This window comes from Myripristis murdjan, chromosome 23, assembly GCF_902150065.1.
Source record: "Myripristis murdjan chromosome 23, fMyrMur1.1, whole genome shotgun sequence".
Classification (NCBI taxonomy): domain Eukaryota; kingdom Metazoa; phylum Chordata; class Actinopteri; order Holocentriformes; family Holocentridae; genus Myripristis; species Myripristis murdjan.
The window spans coordinates 17,669,900-17,692,399 of NC_044002.1; the positions used below are offsets into that span (position 1 = coordinate 17,669,900).

Sequence of the window (22,500 nt, forward strand, 5' to 3'; positions counted from 1 at the left end):
TGTCTCTATCCTGTTTGGAGGTGTTTCTATTGAAGACGGGGACAGGCCGCCTTAATTCACGGCAAACAATGGGTACAGATGCGACCCTGCAGCGAACATGGGTACGGCATGTTCAGCTGATTCATCACCTTCAATGAATGCCTCTCTGTCAAGGCCATACAGTAGCGGCGCTCTGACAGACACACATAAGAGGCGGGCAACGTGTGAAACGTGAGAAGTCGTACCCTTGGCTAGCGTCGAGGCTCCGGAGCGGGATACTCTCTATGACAACTTCTAATAAAACGCGAGCGCTGAAACACAACACCGTGGCCGCCGCTGCAGAGTTCGGCGTCGGATATATACCGCGGCAGAGCCAGGAATGAAAGAGGAAGGAGAGAAAGAAGAGAGAATGGAAGAGGGGGCTCGGTGTCTTTTGTGAGAGAGGTGTACGAGGAACATGCCCTCTAGTTAGGGATTATCTTCCCATTAGCGCCGAGGGCAAAGGGCTCCCTCCTATGTTCCCTGATCCTGCGTCGTCTTCATGTCAATTTTTTAAACTGAAAACAGCCTCATGTTCTCTCAATCCCTCAACATAAAAATAAGAATACACTCAATATCCCTGTTATCTGTTATGTGTTCAATAAATAATATCGGAAATGGGGTTCATGGTAAAGCTGCTTCCAAAGATGCTTTCTTTTTATTACCAAACTTTGACATGAACAACATGCAAAACAGTAGCAATCCTTTTTCCTGGAACTTAAAAAATCCATAACATAATCTGATGATAAACATAATCGGATGCGTGAACATGTTCGGTAAATATAATAATATCCGAAATGGCACTTGAAAATGGAGTGTGAAAAAAAAAAGAAAATGACACTGAGGGAATGTAAGGGCCGTGGGAACAGAGAGGCAGAGCGAGCACCTGGGCTCTCATATCCTAAAAGAGTGAATTTACTGGCCCCACTTAGGAAACAAAGCCATTAAATTGCTGTTTCAAAAAAAAAAAAAAATACAGAAATGACAGAAAATTATTATTCTTAAAGATATTATTATTAATAAATGACCTTTATCTACCCAGGTAAGAATGACAGAGCACAACAGTCCTTCTTCGCGACGCCATGCTTGAAACGCAGCTAAACACAAAGGAGCTGCCTGTCTTCCACCGCGGGCCGCTGCCTGCGTCTATTTATAGATTCATTTGACAGTAAATGCCAAATGCAGCTGACGCACTTGTGAAAGTTGCACTTACTTTCAAAGTGAACAACCTGGCACCAAAATGCAGCGTATAGTTGTGCAGAAAGGCCAGAGATACCTTGCTGCCCGTCTGGGTCGCACTGTTGCAACACAGCGCCGCGGGCTGTGGAAGTCTGTTGGAAGATAACACCTGCAATTGACTGCAATACAAGCCTTTCTAATATAATATTACCACTTTAGCGGATATATGAGCTAGGTTATGGAATAATTGCTGTCTCTATCTCGATGTTTGCCTACATAAAGTGGCAAGACGACCTGTGTGGGAACGTCTCGGGAGACAACTTTAGAGGCTGTGAATGAGCCCGACTAAGATGTCTTGGGGTAGAAAATTCCCTCTACCATCAACCGAGATTAGATTCAGCGAGACTGTGCTAATCTTGAAAGCAGCCAGTTGTTAAGCGTTCAGTGCGAGCTGCTGCAAGGCACAGCATTAACCTGTTTGACTCAGAAACACATGTGAACCTGAACTTTCCGATGGGCTTTTCTGATGAACTTTTGACCCGCCCGAGGTAGACGCCTGGTTCCTCCGCTGCTTTTAAGGAAAGCCACGCAATAATTCACTGTCACCGAAGCCCGAGGGATGAACTTGCCGCTGGGTTAACTTCACTCGCAGAACCGGTGCTGTTAGATAATCATACCTCAAAGTCACGCCATAAACGCAACGAGTGGTCGGGGGTCAGCCGCCTGGGGGTTACCTCAAAGAAAGCCATGTTTCATGCACTTGATTTCCACAGTAACCCCTGAACTCGCTAACCCTAAACAGTAGCACATTTCAAGTACAACAAGTCCCTGGACTGATGATTTGAATGTAATAACAAATGTAAGAGAGATGGAGCGCCATCCTGCCACAGCTAGTAAGCATTTTTTTACATAGTAAGATGGGAAATCCTATGTTTTAAGTAAAACTTGCCACCAAAAGTTAAGACTCAATCACCATATTTAATATGAACAATGGCTTTGATTTAGGCAGGACTGAAGCTACTGTATCTCAGAGCTACGTGTTTGAGAATAAACACTAAAGCAACTTGAAACTTAAAGTCATAATAGCAACAGCTCTGGTAGATTTTATGCAGAGCTACACAAATCTTTAACAGCATGGCAGCGGCCCTACAAGCCTGGATCAGCACTAATATTCTCTTCTAGACTGTGGATTATCCCGATTTGAACAGCCTGTCAGCAGAGCACTGACTACAGGGCAACAACTGGACACAGCTGTTTCTGAAGACCTTCACACTACCAAGACAAACTTCTTCACGGCCAAGTTACAACAACATACTGTCCCGCTGTAATCCGAGACTAAACTTATTCTGATACTGTCCATGAAACTAATAATTGGGTCAGTTTCAAGGTCTTCTTCTATGACTCAAAGTATCACTTTCATTATTAGCGCAATGCATTTTGTGAAACCGACCAGTAAGGTATACTTTATTGTGGCCTGGTTCAAACTATATGTCACTTTGGGAGAACAAATTCAATTGAAAACTCATGACCAATCACCAGTGGATACCCAGGGCAGCCAAAGTTATTCCAGAAAACAGCCTATATGCACCCTGCTAAAGCAAAATACCCCCTTAAAGTGATTTATTATTATTTCTACCCTCTATCAGGGCTTCACAATTAATGGAATAACAATCCAAAATGCCAATATTCGCCTCTGTTACAAGAAACATGAATTATCAATAGACTATGGAATTGTAGAATTCCTTGCCAGCAAATCACCACACATTTTATCTCGGAAAACAAAATTTCCAAAAGCACTGAAAAAGGAAATTCGACAATGCATGTTGACGATATGAGGGACGTTTCCTGATATTGAGTCGCGGCTCTGTTTGCACAATCCTGTCTCAAAGCTTAAAGACCCTTCTCTAACGTCTCTGTGTCTATATAGTCCAGTAATTTTAGGCCAAAATTGGGGTCAACCTAGGAAACGTTGCGAGAGAAGCAAACTCAACTGATTTTGTATCCTCAGTTTGTCCTGAGTGAGGGGAAAAAAGTCCCAAGAAATCCCATTGGTTTCACCTATTTATGGCCACATATTACCAAAAAACACTGTTTTTAACACACAGGGGAAAGGGGTTCCAAATTTTACTTTCAGATATCACTATAAAAATTCACAAGTTGATTACACACACAAAGACAAGAAAAAAAGTCAATTACAAGTTCTTTGAATTATTCTGTTTACACATGCATATCACACATTATCTGATTTGATATGCGCTAATAAGGAATATAAGGAATAAATGCCAGAAGAGACATTTAAACAGTGAATTAAGAGGTTACTATATATAGGTCAATGGGATTTCTTGGGACTTTTTTTCCCTCACTCAGGACAAACTGAGGATACAAAATCAGTTGAGTTTTTTTCTCTTGCAATTTGTCCTAGGTTTTTTTCATAAAATGACTGGACTAATATCTCCTCCCTTGTAATCGGAATGAGTTTAACAAGGGAGATCAATAATCGATGACTGTTTTGGCATGGATTCTCCTCATCGGAGTCTGTAATATCTGGTGCATTGGGTTTATGTTTCCACATGTTTCCAGTGGACTTGCACTGATCGCTCTCAGCAGCTGGTTGGAGGATCCTGCTCCTTACCTTGTTGTAGTAGTGAAGCTGGACAGAGTGCCACTGGCCGTCGCTGACCCCGCCTGGGACGAAGGGCGACACCGTGGTCTTCGTCTCTCCTGGACAAAGGACGGAAAGGAAGGCGGGAGAAAAGAGGGGAACAGGGATGGGGGAAGACGGGATGAAAAATTGGAGGGAGGAAGTAAGGAGTAATAGGAAGGATGGACAGGGAAATGGCAAGGAGGAAGACAGAAAAGGTTGCAGGAGCAGACAGAAATAATTGGAGGGAGGGAGAGAAAGCAAAAATGATGTATTAATATAACGTGATTTATATTTGATATACAGTTTAATGTAATTTTGATGATCCAGCCCCGACAGGCATGCCGCATGCTTTCAAAAGGCCACTGTTGCATTATTGACATAGTCTCTTTCAACATTAATAATGTAATGTAATTGAACCCGATAAGGAATGCCCAAAGCACATTTATCATAGGAACTGCAAATTCCCTCTAAATATTGCACAGGTTATTTATAAGTTTAGCATCAAAGGGGAATGCCGTGGCCTAATACACACACACACACACACAAACACACACACAGCGTGATCATAAATCAAACTGTTGGGAAAGCCAGTGTTACTCCGCAGTATCAATGGCTCTCATTGAGCAGATTGCAGAGTACAATGGGACCAGATTTAGTGAGGATTTGTTCTGTTTGCCAAAGGCAGGGGCAGCCCGGGCAGGAATCCACGGCCCTGGAAATCAGTAAACAGTACAGCAACACTGATGAGGAGTGTGTGTGTGTGTGTGTGTATGTGTGTGTGTGAGAGAGAGAGAGAGGGAAAGAGAGAGAGAGTTAATGAGTAGAGAAAGGGTTAATAAGTAATGTGTGTGTTTTGAGTGCGACTGCGTGCATGTGTGTGTTGGAGCGAGAGAGGGAAGCGAGTGTGTGGTGTGTGCCTGCTAGTGAATGGGTGAGCAAATAAGGGACCTACGAGTGAATGAGTGAGCGGGTAAGGCATTGCATGAAGGAGTGAGCGAGCGAGGGATCGAGTGCACGAGTGAGCAAGTGAATGACTGAGTGAATGCGTGGGTGGGAGGGAGCGTAAACAAATAAGCGAGTGAATTAGTGAGTGCGTGAATGAGTGAGCAAGTGAGCGAATTAGTGTGCAAGCGAGTGAGCACATGAGCGAGTGAGCACATGAGCGAGTATTTTCTGCATGCACCTGAGGAGAGAGAGAGGAAAAAGAGCAAAGGAGATGTAAAATAAACAAGCAAAAGATACACTTTCCTCCTACTCATTAATTATAATCCTGAGTAAATACGAGTTGATGAGTCATGCTCTCAGGTGCTGAGTCATATTCATAATCTAAAGTGTTTGGCTTGGCGCCCAAATCGACTTCTCCCAACATAATCGTATTGGACAGGATTCCTCCCGGAGTGGGATCATGGGAAAGTCGACAAGTTTCGAAAAACAACAGACATCAGTCCACTTAAGTGTGTTTGATCTGTAACCCAGGGGTTATCAGCAGTGTGTGTGTGTGTGTGTGTGTGTGTGCCTGTGTTTCTGTGTATCTGCATATATGTAATCGTGCGAAATTGCATGCTCTGTGTGAAAAACACAGTTAAGTGTTTTGTGCATGTAAGACAAAGCAGGCATTCGTGTGTGCATGCATGTATGTTTGTTGCATGTATGTGTGTGTGTGTGTGTGTGTGTGTGTGTGTGTGTGTAGGAGGGATGGGTGTGTTTTACTGTTTTGAAAGCAGCTGCTTCCTCAGAAAGAGGGAGCTGCCAGACTTATTAATGATGGCGCAGACACTAACTAGCCACAGAGAGATCTGCATAACACACACACACATACACACACACACACAGAGACAGAGAGAGACACACACACACCCAAAGTTTACACAAAAACATGGGTGTGAACAGGCACATGCACAGGTAAATGTGTGCACAAACTCACACTGCTACCAGATGTTGTATGTAAGTGCGTGCACACACACACACACACACACACACACACACACCAAAAGAAATTCAGTGCTTGTGTGTCTTTATCAAAGATAAAGTTGATAAAGTTATTTACCCAGTTCTTTGTGAAACTCACATTAGGCAGACCGTGCTGAACACATGTTGATCTACTTACAGTGGAGTTGGTACTAACAACAAGTACTGTAAGTGATCACCACACACACACTCCTGCATGCACACACACACACACACACACAGAGTGTGAACCCTCACCTCCAGAGAAGGTGAGCTGAATCTGCTCGTCGATGATCTCCAGGGCAATGAAGTCGTGTTTCTCGTTGAACCTGCCGTTGTAGAGGAGCAGGGCGTTCCTCTCTCTGGTGGCAAACCTGTGCAAACAGATATATTGTTTTAGATTATTGTTTTCTTTTTCTTTCGCTCTTTTTTTTTAACAGTTGGATGTGTTATTGAGGAAGGGGGTAGGTATGTGAAAAAAAAGTCCTGGACCTGATTCAAATCCAAGCTGTTGCAATTATAAAGTCTGTGCCACTGGGGCGCCTCCAGACAGTTTTTTTTTTTTTTTTTTCTTCTTTTTTAAATGTAAATCACAGCTGGTGTTGCTCCTTGTCTGTGCATACCTTGTAATATATTTTTTTAAATCAATACATTCACATTGACATCAACACATCAGCCTCTTGGGGCTCAACAAATGAAGTTACTCAAGTGGAATTGCTCACATTTCAAAGCCTGACAACGCCTTCATGTACAAAAGAGTTTTCAGCTCTTTCACCGTGCATCAACTACTGGCTCAGCTGCAGAGGAACTGCACTCAGTTTTAATTTGCACCTGTTTCAAGCAAGACTGCATTTAGCTCTGTTTCAGCTAGGAACTGCATGTGAGTCAGAGCTGCATGTGCGCCTGTGTGTGTTTAAAGTTGTAATTAGCGACGCTAAAATCGGACAAAAAATATCTTGATTAAGACAAAGGAAAAGCAGATTGTGTTTTAGATCTGCTTGACAAAGGTTTGCGACTGTTTTCCTTTGCGCTCGCTTGTGTTTCCTGCCACATTCCCCGACACCTATCCAACTCAAACACCGGGGGGCTGCAGGGTTAAAGTGTGTGAGGATAGCTTTATGATGAAAAAAAAAAAAAAAAAAAAAAAAAAAAAACAACCCGAGGAACTCTTGAGGAAAAGTCACTTGGAAGGGAAAGACAGGATGCAAGCGTAAAGCCGGAGGGCCGCAGACAGGAAGCAGTTCGATGCTCGTTTGCGAGTGTGTGTCCGTGTGTGTGTGTGTGTGTGTGTGTGTGTGTGAGAGAGAGAGAGACCTGGAAAACGAGCCAGAGAGAGAGAGAAAAAAACTGCAGCGTCTACACCTTCTCACGTGTGTTTTACAGGGGTGCAAAGGTTGTGTGTGTGGCTGTGTGTGTGTTAGGAATGTTAGGTGAGGGCAGAGGAGTCAAGCGGCAGATGCCAGTGAGGGCAGCGGGCAGGAAGTCAGGGCGGCTGTAACCAAACACTGATAAGAGCAACCCATCACACGGCCTTTCCTGTTTTCACCGCGCTGCAAACCTTTCTCACCGTAACGCTGCGATGGACCCGCACCTTATCGATCAGCCATCTCACCTATTACCGGTGACGGCTCCAGCGATGAAAGCCAACGATTTTCTTGACATAATATTTACTGTGAGCGTGTGTGTATGTCTCATTAAGCCAGGATCTATTTCCCTCCGGCGGTTTATGTATGCTGGAGGATATGAGAGCACAATCAAACCTCATGCTATTATAAACCAGAGCACGCAGTGGATTTGTGCAGTTTTTCGTACCTATGCGATGTGTATGTACATTATGTGTGTGTGTGTGTGTGTTTATACGACAGGAGAAAACGGAGACAATGGAGAGGCGAGCGCATGCCCCAGCACGCCTCAGCCGGCACACACTTAACTCGCCGAAGTCAAGTGTGTTTGTTTGTGCAACACTCCCTAAATTGCAGTTTACTACACGCACAGCGACAAGTATCGCAGACGTTTGCTGCTGCTACCGACACTGAAAAGGCGCGAGGTGCAGTGAAACGGTGTGGAAGATAAAAAATAAAATAAAATAAAATAAAAACAACATATATGTCAAGCAGAACGTTCAGCCGCCTGAGGACAAAGTGAATCCGCTGTGAATCTACTTCAGAAAATATCAGATTGTTTGAAATTGCTGTCACTCTTTATAAATGAGCACATTTCTCTATGTTGGTGCCAAACAGCTTACAGCTACATGGCACCAATGATAAGAGATTAATACTGAATGCATTTTTAATCATAATTAATTACTGTGGATGGGTGGGGCAACTTGCTATCAGCTAACTGCAATTTTAGGCGTTTTTTTTTTTCAAATTTCACACACGGTTTTGAATTATTTGGCTCTTTGGTGGAGAGATGAAACGTTGGTAACGATGCAACAGACTCTTCTTGGACAAAAAAAATGAACAAGCGTTTATTAAATGACTAATTCATAGCAGAGCAATAAAAAAAAAATTAATTAATTAAAAAAGATGTTTTGGCCTGATGACCAGCAAAAAACCTTTCTTGGTTTATTGTTAAACTATTGACCTAACCATGTAATTACAACTTTTCCATTTGTTTTATCTAGGAGTTGCCTTGGTTCAAGTCGGCTGAACTGCTAACAAACAAACCAAACAAACTAATTTTCCCCCAATTACCATAAAAACAAACTGCCAAAAGCCACACAGCGGTTCAACAGTTAGACGACTGGACTCACATGAAGGAGACGGTGAAGTGGAACCTCTGCCTGAGGCCTCTGAAGGTGATGAAGGACTGGCCGGGGAAGCTGCGGGTGGTCATCTCACAGTAGGGCTTCTCGTACTCGCCCGGAGGACACTGGCACATGAAGCCGCCCACCAGCAGGTCAACACACTTCCCGCCATTTTTACACACACCCGGGACGCACCGGCCGGACCGGGCGTTCACCTCGCAGTGCTCGCCTAGGTGAGAAAGGGAAAGAAAGACGGCAATTTATACAACTAGGTACTCCAGGTATCCCAAATTACCATCGTTGGTATTAAATTATTGTAATATGCATTGAGTATTGGGCAATTAAAATCGCACTTTATATTTATTGGGCAATTTGCAATATAATAATGCACTTTACACTATAGCACTCTGCACTTTAATCAGCCCCTCGACATATAATTTAGTGTTTAAGCAGTGGTGAAATGCGCATGGTCCCCTGACCCTTGGCCTGTATGTTTCATGATCAACTATGCTGTTTTTTTTTTTTTTTAATTCTATTGTGTATTATTAATAATGTGAATGCTATGTACAACACCAACCTGCCAATGGGACTAGAGATGGAAATTAGCCACACGGCTATAATCTCACATGTTTACATGTATATGTGCATCAACATGTACTGTCCCATTTCTTTTAAAAATGAAGAAATCTACAAATCTATAAATCTACAAATTTGATTTAACACTTCCTGACTTGTCTATACCAAAGGGCGATGCGCAGTTCCTGGTACATTTTAAAGTACTTCACTGGATTGTATTTACTTATGTATATACAATATGTATGATGCATATCAGCAGCACACCCTACTATTTTCAAAGTTACACTCATTGATCCATGGCACCGCAGGTTGAAACAAAATTAAAGTTGAAAGAAGAATTTCCTGTCTCTATAATATTGTTTCATCTGTTCATAGTCTCATATGAGGATATAATCCATTGTTGACTGACATGCAGGCTGTCAGACCCCAGTTTTGACTTCATTTTTTAAATTTAAATTCAAAAGACTTTGATTTTCAGTCATGCACACTTACATAAAAATATTTGGTTTTTTTTTTCCCCCTCATCGAGCCTGCAGCTTAAACACAACGCCCAGGCTGAGCAAAGTCGGCCACGGTTTAATGCCCTTCTAAAACAGCAGTTCAGGAAAAGCCTACCTCCATTTAAACACAAGCAACAACCATGAAGCCCTGTTTATGGGCTTTTCTGGGAAGCACCGGTCTTAAGGGTAACAGGGTAATTTTGCCATATTTGGTGAGAGAGAGAGAGAGAGAGAGAGAGAGAGAGAAGGAGGAGAACGGGGGGAGAGAGAGATAAGGAGGGTGGAGAGGGAGAGACAGGGACAAAAAGAAAGAAAGAAAGGAAGAAAGAAAGAAAGAAAGAAAGAGCAGGGTGACAGAAAGGGCGGATAAAGAAATTTGTGTGCATGAGCAGCTTAGCCAAGCCATCGCCGACTGCATACTGATGCCTTTGAACCACATAAACCCCCGACTATAACTCTATCCTCGCTGTGACTGTCTGTGGAAAATCAGGAGGCTTAACCTTAGTTTGTAGCAATGGGTCCAGGTTGAGGTTCACTCGTTTAAAGGAGAAGTCCACTCTATTAGACATCATCAATTTGTGATGTAATGTGCGTTTAAATCGCCTCATCCCACCTCTCCTGCATCTACTTCAGTTTGTGATTCCTGCATTCCCACAATGCCTTTCGTCAGTCAATGGGCGTGTGAAGGAGCTCTGTGGTCATTCAGTGGTGGGTTATGTACATATGTAGTGTGTTGTTATGGCTCCAGCCCTTACTCAAAAACCGGAGTTGTCTTGTGGCTGCATTGTTATTATCATGGTTATTGGTGGAAAATTTGGTGTTTCTGCTGCTTCTACTGTGGACGGTGACAAATTAACTCTTCCTCTTTGATTCAAATGAACTGACACCAAAAAAACGATGTTCCAAAGAAGACATGATGCTGTGTCATTGACATTCGAGCCATTTTATCTGCAGGAAAAGGAAAAAATACGCCACCAAAGTTACACTGCCGATAACTGCTTTCAGGTAGGCCAGAATGGATCTATAAATCAGTCTTTGCTTCACCGTTTCTTCATCTTTGGGCTGCCCTCCCTGTTTAGACCACTTTCCTGGTTGGAGTGGGTGTAGACACAAGTAGGTGCCCACACTGATAGCATGAACTGTCTAGTGGGTTTAGCAATGGCAGATTTTTCTACTCGTATACCAGGAGACTTCAGATTGACTTTAAGGTATCTACTTGGTCTTTAGAGCCCGCAGCCATTTCTAAAGTAGACTCAGCCAATCCCTCGCTGACTGACTTAGAGGCTGTGTCTTGGCTCCAAAGCTATCTATTATATTGTCTAATCCCCAGTTTCCTATTGCAAAGGGGTCTCAGCATGGCAGATTCCTCCACTAATTGACCATGAGACTCTATCTTGGCCCATAAATACATACTCGGCTCTGCTCATTTAAATTCCTTCGGTTCGGCTCTAATGTTATTTGCGATAGATGCCTCGGCGTCCCACGCAATGCCGTGTGACAACTCGGCCTCCGGGCAAGATCTGGAAGGTACCGACCTCTTCGAGCGGGACACACACAGACCCCCAACACTACAAGCCTGGAACCAGGTAATGGCCCTTCTCTCCTCAGCGTAATCCCTTTTACCGAGGTGGAATTAGGAGGATCCGCTTCCCTGTAATGTGGGAAACCTAAGGAGGACGGAGCGGGCCCTTGCTGTCATCGGTCTCATAATGGCCCCTGATGAGCCTTGACTATCAGGAGTTGAACTGTGACCTTCAAAGAGTGACTTGGACATGTAGGTAAGGGAAATATGAAGGGTGAGAGGGAGAGGGATGGAGATAGAGAATGGGAGAGGAAGACGAGAGAGCGAGAACGAGTCAGGTATTATCAAGTAATTACATCAGATAAGGAAGAAAATAGAGGAAGAGGGGGAGAGGGGAGGGTAGAGCGGAGGGAGAGACAGAGGGGGAGGAGGGATGAAGGCTGTCAGGGGCCCTCTAGGTCCTATTTGGGAGAGACAGCAAGGCGGAGACAGCAAGGTATCAGATGAACAAGGGGGAAATACAGGAGGAAGATCACTGACATCGGGAAACATTTCGGAAAGTGATTTCAATGGGGACGATGAAAGCTCCCACGTCTTTCCACGGCTCATCTACCGTCTGCAGCGGTGTTGCACGGGCTGAGCCACGGCTCCCAGGCATTGTTAGGAGGTTCTTTTTTTTTCCTTTAAACTAAAACAATATAAGTTCATTTGAGCTAAGGGCAAATACTTCTTTGAATTAATTTAAAGTTGTAGTATATGACTACATTGGTCAGTTTCAGGCCTTAAACTGGTCGGGCCAAATCACAAATGTATAAGTCTTGATGATGTGTTTCATTTTAGCCATATTTTTAGCTCTAATATGAATTATTCCACTGATCCAAAAAAAAAGACTTCTTTCTTAGGAAGATAACAATATGTAGGCATCATTTTGAGACAATAAAGGTAATACTGCCTTAAACGGAGTACTAAAATGATACTCACAGGCACTTACAGTAAATGGCAAAAAAGTCATTAGTATTAATAAGCTCTTGGTAAATGAAAAAGTGATAGGAAGGATGGATCTGGCTTAACCGGTGAGTCAGCATTCCTTGCACTTCTACACAGCAGTATATTTATATGTATTGTGAATGTACGTGTGCGCTCATGTGTGCACACATACATGAACACTTTCCCTTTTAGCACCGGGGTCAACCACTAGCCGACAACAATGGGAGGTGAGAGCTTAGACAACCTGTCAGTGCAGTTTTGCAGTTTTGCTAAACTCATGAAAGCAACTCTGAAAGGTGTTTCAAAGCGTTCTCACATACTTACAACAGATTTTCATTGTGAGTCATTTGTAGTAAGCACAATTTTATGATTCATTTTCTTTTAAATTTTGGATTAGAGCCCAAGGAAAGCATGATGAAACTGAAGATTAAAGATAGAGTTTCCAAAATTTCCAGTTTAGATGGATGTGGGTCAAACTGTCTAACCTTTTTCACTCCTCTAAAAATAATTTTTAGATTAAGCTGATCCAAATTCAATGACATGACTCATTAAAATGTCCATTTCTTGCAGCGTAGCAGACTCACCGGTGAAATCCTCCTGGCACTCGCAGGTGTACCCCCCCTCTCGGCTGCGGCACTTCCCGTTGTTCCTGCACGGCCCTGAGTAGCACAGGTCGATCTCGGTCTCGCAGTAGTCCCCGGTAAAACCGGCGGGGCAGCGGCAGCGCAGCCCGTTGATGGGGTGGATGGGCCGAAACAGAACCGTGTCGGACGAAATGAAGGGAGGGGAGCTGTCGAACTTCAGCACCGAGACGCATTTCATGTAGTTCTCACAGGGCTCCCGGAGGCAGATGTTGTCGTCAAATGGAAGCACCTGGAGACAGAGTTTTCTTCAATGATGACTGCTTTATTGTTTGTTCTCACAACCTGAATGACATCTTAATGTGATGATAATGCACAAACAGCACACAGTTTAGGATTCAGTGTTAGCCGTATTTTTTTTAGCTGATTGTTTGTAATATTTTAGAACTGATTTATGGTTTGTGCGAAGAAAATACAACAATTTATTGAGGTTACATTGAAAACCGGGAGAACCATCAGTTTCTATTCCGTTTCTAGTGTTAAATGCGTTTATAATTCCAAGTGGAGACGATTCTGCTGTGGTTTTAAAGCCATTTTGTTGTTTGTGTGTGCATGTTGGTGTAAAATACCTGCTGGGAAGATATGAGCCTGAGCAAAGTCCTGTTGAGGTAAATCTGCTCCTGCAGCTCCTCTGAAGGGAAGTACCTCCCTCTGCCCGGGGCGCCCCCCGGCTGCAGCGCCGAGAAGGTCACGTTCAGGATGGAGCCACGCACGTCGGTGTCATTCTGGATGTTGAAGACAAACACGGCATCCCGATTGGTGGAGAGCACAGCGGCCACGCCCTCCAGGAAGAGGGTAAGCAGGGGCGAGAGGAAGCGCTCCTGGGACATGTTCTCCAGGCGGACGGTGATGCTGTTGGTCAGCATGTCGTCGGTGATGATGGTGACGCGCAGCGTGCAGTGGGCCACGACCCGGTGGATACCATCTGGAGAGAGACAAAGATAAACTTAGTTTCACCTTATAAAATAGGATCGGTTCTGCCTATCACTGCACCTTTACCAAACACCCATGACACAAAAAAAGATATGTCTTTCTCCTTTGTGTAATCTGTTCATTCAGATTGTTTCTGTGTGATTTGGCAAAGTTTCCAGTTTGAAAACCTGTATCTGTCTGCCCAGAGGGAGCGTGGACAGAAATAGTTTTCCAATGCTTTTAGGGAGGAAATAGTTCCCAACAAAGCCCCCACTTTGGCAAATCCCTCTGGATAGATAGACTGCACTCGAGGTAAGTGGACAAATGTCTTTTAGAAATGTCCTTTTACAATGATAATCAAATATCAAACATAAACTTCATCCATTTTCTCAACCAAATTATTCCTATTAAAGGTTGCAGGGACTGTCAATAGACAAAATATCTCCAATATTACGTGCAATGACACGAGAATGCGATATTATGAAAGAGTTAATGATATATCAAGTCTACACAATGCTTGTAATCAAGAGAGAGTTGTTATTGACTGAACACAGAAAAGAAAAGAGCTGCCAACAGTAGCACTACGGCGACTCAGAGCATAAAGTGCCATGTCTCCAAGGCTGCCACTAATTGAAATAATCCAGTTGGGCAGCCAAACTCCTGTACTTCTGCCTTTTAAGGGAGAAACTGAGGAAGGATTGGTGAGAGTGAAACTGAAATGTGTTTAACCAACCAGAGTCAGGCAGCAGAAAAAAAAAAAAAATTGCCAGCAAAGATCAAAGGAGGCAAAACCAGGCACGGTGTCCTTCGACAAGAGGTCAGGCTTTAGCCAGGCGACTGCTTTCTACGATACAGCTCATATCACCAGACCTTACAGCAGACACACGAAGGAGACGAGGGACACATTAACGCAACAAAAACACACTTGCAAGCCAAAGTGTTTTCAAGGCTTTCCTGGAGATGAACAGGTGAAATTCTAGATGGGTTCCAAAATGAGATGTAAGTCATGTAAAATAAAAAAAAAGCACATTCTCATACCAAACACTTTAAATGCAGCTGGTAACTTAAGTCCTTGGCTGAGATCGTTCCACTTTGACAGACTAATAACCTTTACACAGTATAAACTGGGTGTAGTAGCACATACAGTGTACATATTACATGTCACTTCACATCAAACCTATTGCTCAACGTTTGTTTAAAATGCTAATCACTTGTGACTCACGCGTGAGTGTGAGAAGAGTGTTTCAGTCCTCAAAAAAAAAGAAAAAGAAAAAAGAAGAAAAGCTGGACTGGTTTTCTTTTGTCAGAACTTGCTCTAATAAGTGAAATGGAAATCAGAGGCAAGTGACTGCGGTGACTTGGTGCTGCAATGAGACCGCAATAGCATTATAAATAAATAAATGAATAAATAAGAAATCTGTTGGATAGTGGTTATTTTTTGATAATTTCCTGTAAAGGTGTGACTATTTCTCCCCCACCAATTTCCTCAGGAGTGTAATGTTACACTGAGAGTTGGACAGACGTGAAGTGCCTATTGTGCTGATTTCCTGCCAGGGCACTCTCTCTTTCTGTCTCTTTATCTCTCTCTCTCTCTCTCTCTTTCTCTCTCATTGTCTTCCTCTAGCACCAATCAGCATTCTCCAATCTCTGTCAAACTGTTTACTCTCTCCCTCTCTCTCTCTCTCTCTCTCTCTCTCTCACTCTTTCTGTGACGGTATTGGTAAACTGATACATCAGTTTGTAAATATTGGCCCTTTATCAAATATCAGATATTGCTCAGACATACAGTCCATTCGAGATGACAGTTCCTTCCTGATCACGGCAACACCTGCATTGAAACGTGATTATTTTCTTATCTTTTGCACAGTTTACTTGTTTAATTGTTTAAGAATGTATTTCTTCTTGTAAATTAACCCTTTAAAGGCAGTAATGTATCCCAGCGTGGGTCTGTCTGCCATACAGAGATGTGTATTCTGAAAAAGTTTCATTAGTCTGGACTTTTTAGTGTCACATAATGATCTAAATACTGTTTCAGAGGCTTTTCCACCCTGACAAAAAATAAAAATCTGGGGTTAACACCTCATTATTAGCCATTGCAATGGAAATGTTAAGAAAAATCAGCAGAAAATATTGGCTATCAGGCACAATCTGCACAAATACGTTCATATCCGAGTCAAACCTGTATCGGTCGAACCCTAACCCGAATCCTACCCCTCTCCCCCGGTTCTCAATCTATACAGAAGCTTAACAGCTTGACTTGTTTTCTGTTCCACTAGATTGAATTAGGTAGTTGCCCATCGGTTTAGAGTCGGCCTGATTCAAGTCTAGGCAGGGAGTAATTGGATCAATCTAAGATTTCTGCCCCAGGGGAGGGTCGGGTCTGATCTCATACCCGCTGCTGGCGCAACTTTAAATTCTGGTGCCTATGGAGGGAAGCAGAAGGCTATAGGTTGAAGGGGGCACAGGCTGGGTGAAATGCAGCTGACAACAGGTGGTGAGGCCAGATGAAATTCCCAGTGGGGTAATACTGTTGAAGCAGCGAGGAGGGGCGGGTCGAGTTGCAGAGCCTTGCTGCACCGCGCTGAGGACCGCGTTGCCGTGCAGTGTGTATGTATGTGTGTGTGTGTGTGTGTGCGGGTGAGTGAGGCTCGACCACAGGTGCGCTGTCACTCTCACTCGCATAGGAGGTCATTTCTCAGGACCCTGATTTTCCTCTTCCCTAACTTACACACACACATACGCATGCACATACAGATCTAGGCACAGTCAATCAGAGCAGGGTGTGAACAGGCCGGCTTGTCAGGCTAGCTCCAGGCTAACGTCCACGACTGCTAACCAGACTGGAGGTCAACTACCACTCTGCCGGCGCGGACGACACACAGTGGGTGGTAGGAAACAAGAAGGTCTAGCCGTTCAATGCAGCCACATGAGAAACAAAGGAGGCAGTAAACACAGGAATATTTTGATAAACACACCAAGTGTTGGCGAAATCGCTTGTACAAAATGATATCGTGTTAATGTCAGCACAGTGAGATAAAAGCTAACTTTTTTTTTTTTTTCAATGTGTTTTTCAGATGAAACAAGTGGGCAAACTGAACTGCAGGCTGCATGGACTGGTGCATTTATCCTCATACGTCTTTGCACATCCACAGTGGAAACACAGACAACCTTGAAAATTATCGGGACTAAAGGTTCCAGGTACTCTCAGGTACTTTCATTCCCACTAAAAACATAATGCACAAATATTGCAAATTAATGCTTCTAATGTCGCCCATGCCGAGAAGTTTGTTATTCAGTTGCAGCAGCCTTTAAGCCACTTTTGGAGTTCAGGGACATAAGACTTACTATATCAGAGGAAACATATGCTGCTCATAACATGAGGTTCAACGCTGCAAACGTTGATTTTGCAGGCATAAAGCGAGTCATATCTACTGGTTAGGAGATGATACTGGAGCGAGAGAGCTGTTGTTTTGAGGGCAAACTGAGTGACACAGATGACATGATCACTGGATACCCCTTTAACTGAGAAATGGAAAGTAGGTTACGACCAACATGGCCAATTTCGATCAACAAAATTTCCATAAAATATTTGTTCACTTTTTTCAACTCAAGTTTGGGATTTGGACAAATATTCACTGATTCACTGGACAACGTTTTAATGAATGTCAATAATCTGAAGCGATAAGCTATACATGTTGGTGTTGCGCATTTCTGAAAAGTTGCAAGATGCAAACTGTCCTTTTGCTATTCATGGTTGGGCCTGTTTCATAGTTTACGGTAATAAACTATAACCTACTGGAATCCAGCCTCAGCAACTAGGTGGTAGCAAACTTGGTAACTTCCATCTTTCTTTACCCCCCCAAGACTCACACACACACATGAACAATTCCCTCTGCAGCAACACACTGACATTAAGCAGCAGCTGCAGTGTACCGAGCTGCAGTAATGCGCTGGAAAGGAAATAGTCATTCAGTGATTGTGCTAACAGACGGGGCATTGTCTGTTTATTTCTCTGTAGCGCTCCACACCTGTCTCTCTCGCTCTCTCTCTCTCCATCTCTCTCTCTCCTTCCTCCCTCTGTCTGTCTGTCTCTGGGCATACAATGTTATTCCACATGCCGCCAGAGATCCATCAGATGATACTGCAGCACACACACACACAAATATGCACTCACAGTCTGCACATATTCATAATATATGGCGGAGAAAGGCATGCACTCGCTGATTATTTTATTAAATTAAATTCCATTATCCGAGCTAAATCTGTTCTCTTTTTCTACGTCTCTCTCGCTCGCCTTCTCCTTCTCTCTCTCTCTCTCTCTCTCACACACACACACACACACCTCATGCCAAGTCAAAACATTACACCAGTTGTAGAAAGTCAGATCAAATGAGTGCGCAACCAAGTAGGTCCTGACACAATCTGTTACCACTGGGCCTAGCTTAACACAACAGTAGCCCTCTGCAGCACACACACACACATCGCTTTCCATCTCAGTCACATTCGAGCATTGGCACACTCTACCTGCACCACTCACACACACACATACGTACACAGAAAATCCCTGCTGTGCTCAGTATGAGGCTTTCAGAGGCTGAGCGACATGTTTGACATGAGGCCTCATCACCTCTTCTCCCCGCACTTCAAAAGCCAAGGCGCTCTATTCACTTACTAAGTAAACTATCTCAGATTAGCACCGTGATACAGTCAGCAGATCAGTCAGCAGCGTCCGGATTATCATCTTGCAAGAGTGGGAGGGATTTGCACCTTTTTGGACACTCTGATTGATGAAGAATGGCAGGAGAAACAGTGGGAAAACTGCAGCTGAACGATATTATAACGATTAAAGAAAGACAGAACTCCCCGGTCAACGTCTGATCCTCCTGTGCGACTGAGCTGAGAAAAAAGCAGTGGGAGAGCAGCCGTGCAAAGGGAGCAGGAGGTAATAGATATCACATTAGTCTCATTATGGAGTTAACCTGCAGTATGGGACAATAATACCTTATTGTTCTGTTTGTCCTGTGGCACAAGTGCCACGTTTCCACAAAATCACAAGACGTGATGGCGCAATGCTATGACACATCCAGTGACGTTCACCAACTCGTTTATTTTTATCCTTGGAAAAGAGAAAATTGATGATTTAGTGCTTACAACACTGGACACTAACCATATGAGCTATATGGAGGTAAGATCTGACATTATTATCTCAAAAAGGACCTAGACATCATTTACCACCTCCTGAGGCAAAGCATGTTTAAGTGATTCTGTTCTGCTTTAGCATGAAAATATTTGTGTTTAGCCACTGTTTTCTTTACATTTAGTCCATATGATGCAAATAGATACGTAGACGTACTTTCCCAAACTGGGAAATTAATCCAGTTGCTACAAAAAATAAAGGAAGAAGAGGCAGATTTAGCCTTGGCGGAGTTTTATGAGGTAGCTGATGTCCTTTTCCTTTCTCTGTCCTGGGCATCCCCATCCCACACTATTTATAGAGCCCGCCAGCTGCTAGAATAGGATCAGTGGCAACACACACACACACACACACACACACACACACACACGCATACACACACACATACATACTATATAGGCACACTCAGAGCGGACGTGATGGGCTGAACCATGGAAAGGGTGAGTAGCAGGCAGACGCCATGGAAAAAGACACTCTCTCTATATGTAAGCATGCCGTCAAACACACACACACACACACACACACACACACACACACACACACACACAGAGCACACGGGCACTCACCAGCAGACAGACACACAGGTTTAAAAGGCCTTGCTATTTCAAAAGATGACCCTCCGAGGAAAAACAAGAGCTGGGAGCATCAAAGCCGCGGTGTCGCTGCAACACTTATAAAGTTTAGAGTTTAGTTTGAGTTAGAGTTTCCATAGAGGGAACATTAAAAGGCACAAATAAGTGTAAGAAACAAAGTTGTGAGCAGATGAGGTGAGATACACAGCCTAGAGGGGCGTATGGTAGGCTTGCCTATAAATTAATAAAGAAATAATATCGGGTGAACCAACTAAGAGAGATAAGACAAAAATCCTATTACGTCTATAGTTGTTCCATGTCCAAAAATGATCTCTATTAACTGAGATGAATCAGTTTCTTTGCAAAAACAAGTATCTTCATTTACACTCATTTCTGTAAACCATGCTTTTCGTTTGTTAAACTGTCTTTTCTTCAGTGATTATCACCAATTTATCTGAACTCCTGGGTGAGAGGAAATATAGCTGTGTGGTGTGTTTATACGCTGCTCAATGTATTTACAGATGTCAGTCGTTGTTTTATTGGCTGGGATTTATTGAGCTGCAGCTGAACTGAATAAGTAGGTATCAAATCAACAGGCCACACAGGGGCCAGCGGTGTCGGTGGTGGTGGCTGCAGAGGTGATAAGAGGTGTTAATGAGCTGTGAAGCAATGACACACTCGTGTTTGTGTATGGCAACGAATGACCACACACACACACACACACACACACACACACTCAAAACTTCTCTCTGAAATAGTGCATATCTGTCTGTCTCCTTAGCTCCTTATTTCTCTCTCTCTCTATCTCTCTCACACACACACACACACACACACAAAAGCACACACACTTAACCGTCTCTCCTTGTGGTTTATACCCGTTGTAACCATAACCAGCATAAATCCTGGACACACACATTCCGGCCGGGGCTCAGCTGTCACTGTGAGTGACAACCACACACAGCTTCCAACGACATGCTGATACACACACACACACACACACGCACGCACACACGCACGCACACACAGTAGCATCTAATATGAGCTTTTAATATGATCACTAAGTCTGCAGTGTGTTATCAAAGAAAAAAGAGAAAAAAATCTTGAAAATCATGTAAAAATGCCAAATACAAAATCTCAAAAACTAAATTCTCAGTTGGGATTTTTTTTTCACACTTGGTGTTTTTTTTTTTGTTTTTTTTTTTTGGCAATAAAGCCTTCTGTTGCGTTGATTTACAGATGCAGCTGATACAGAGATGCAGCTGACGTCAACTCAGGTGGCCGCTGCCTCCACGCCAGGCAGCGTTTAGTCAGCCAGGGAGAGGGACGGCAAGAAAAACAACAGAAAACAAACAGGCACGTAAAAAGACGACAGGTTTCCTTGTCAGAGAGGCGTCAAACCCACCGGATAGAAGCAATGCACCCCCCACCAAACACACACACACACACACACACTCACGAGTAACCTATAAATCTTCTTTAATTCTACTGCTACTACCGCTACTGCTTTAATCCCATTCATCTTTTCTTTTTTTATCAGCTCATTCTGCTTTTAATTCAAGTTTTGCTTTGTCTTTCCCTCGGTTAAAGTGAACAAACCCCATGTTATTTTTTTTTTTTTTAAATCTCCATTTTGCCACCCTCACTTGCTTCATTAGAGCACACACATGCTGGGAACTGATGCACTTATCTGCATCATGTTGACGTTTATCATGACTAAAGAGAACGGTAATTGAGGGCCTAAGACGTTGTAACCCTGAGGGAGGCCTGCCATTATAAAAGCAGGGAACCTAAAAGGCAAGAAAGGCCACAAAAAAAAAAAAAAAAATCCCCTACATTTTTTTTTTTTTTTTTACCCAGCAACACTTTTTACTGCACAGTTAAAGTTTTACAGGAGTGAAAACCAATAACAGGTGCTTTTAAATTCCTCAGAGTGACAGACAACTTTCTCCCTCTCGGTCCTCTGTCGCTTCCTTTCCTTCCTCCCTTCCTTTCCTTTCTCCTTCCCTCTGTTTTCAAAGATGCTTTCAGCTTTTTTGAATCAAACACAAAGGCTGTAAACCAATCACCGAGCAGAAACTCGCTCGGCAGCCCCTCCCCGTCGGACACACCTGAGCCGCCCCGGCCTATCAGGAAGGGCAAACAAACACGAGCTCGACTGGAAAGGTGATAACACACACACACACACACACACACACACACACACACACACACATACACACACACTCTGTCTTTGAACAATGCAAACTGGCAACATTTAAGAGTGATTGTGCTTTTGCTACTCCCATGTTTTTTTTTTTTTTTTTTTTTTTTTTTTTTTTATCACATCCCCCTCCTCCTCCTCTTTTGTTCGTTTCCAAAACCCATTAAAACACATTTCTTTCTCTGCGATAGGAAACACTGCCCCAAACAATAACTTTCCCCCGCTCTGAGCCGAGTCCAATAAGATACGCCGTCTCTCATCTTTTCTGCCTGTTGTCCTCTCATCTCTCTAATCTCCCTTTGCCTGTCCAAGTTCCATTAAAACGTTTTATTTGTCTTCAAAAGGAAAACGCTGCCCCCGACAAGAGCTCCAAGTGTTCTGTGTCGAGTCCAATAAGATATGTCGTTTCTCATCTCTCCCTCTCGTTTTCCCTCACGCGGCGAGCCAGGGCCAACGTCAGATCGCATATCAGCAGCCGGCAGACGCGTTCACAGACATCCTGTAAACTGAAAGCGGAGGGGAAATCACCCGGCAATCTGCGCCGCCCCAGCCGCAAATATCGCCGTGACGCTCCGAGCTCAATAATCACAGCAACCATCCATCAAGCGCCGCGAAGCCAGACGTGCGGAAATAAAAGATGAACGGAAAAGGGAGATTAGTGAGAGGAAGAAATGAGCGAGAAATGTCTTGGGGATTTTTTTTTTTTAGAGCAGATTACAATGGAGAACGGTGAAGGATTGACTCTCAGAATAGCAGTCAGCATATTTACGCCCAGTGGAGAAATGCTGCTTTGCATTGTGATGACATCTGTGTGTGTGTGGCACATGGGCCTACACATGCTCTTGAGCAAGGCACTCAA

General features: G+C 43.5%; 1 protein-coding gene across 1 annotated transcript in view; it reads right to left on the minus strand.

Moving 5' to 3' along the window:
• celsr1a (cadherin EGF LAG seven-pass G-type receptor 1a) overlaps window positions 1-22,500 on the minus strand; it is a 121,232-nt gene that overhangs the window by 58,143 nt on the left and 40,589 nt on the right. The window contains 5 exon segments of the mRNA XM_030046081.1: window positions 3,830-3,918; window positions 6,047-6,162; window positions 8,544-8,766; window positions 12,707-12,995; window positions 13,333-13,688. Coding sequence (XP_029901941.1) covers window positions 3,830-3,918; window positions 6,047-6,162; window positions 8,544-8,766; window positions 12,707-12,995; window positions 13,333-13,688 — 1,073 coding nt within the window.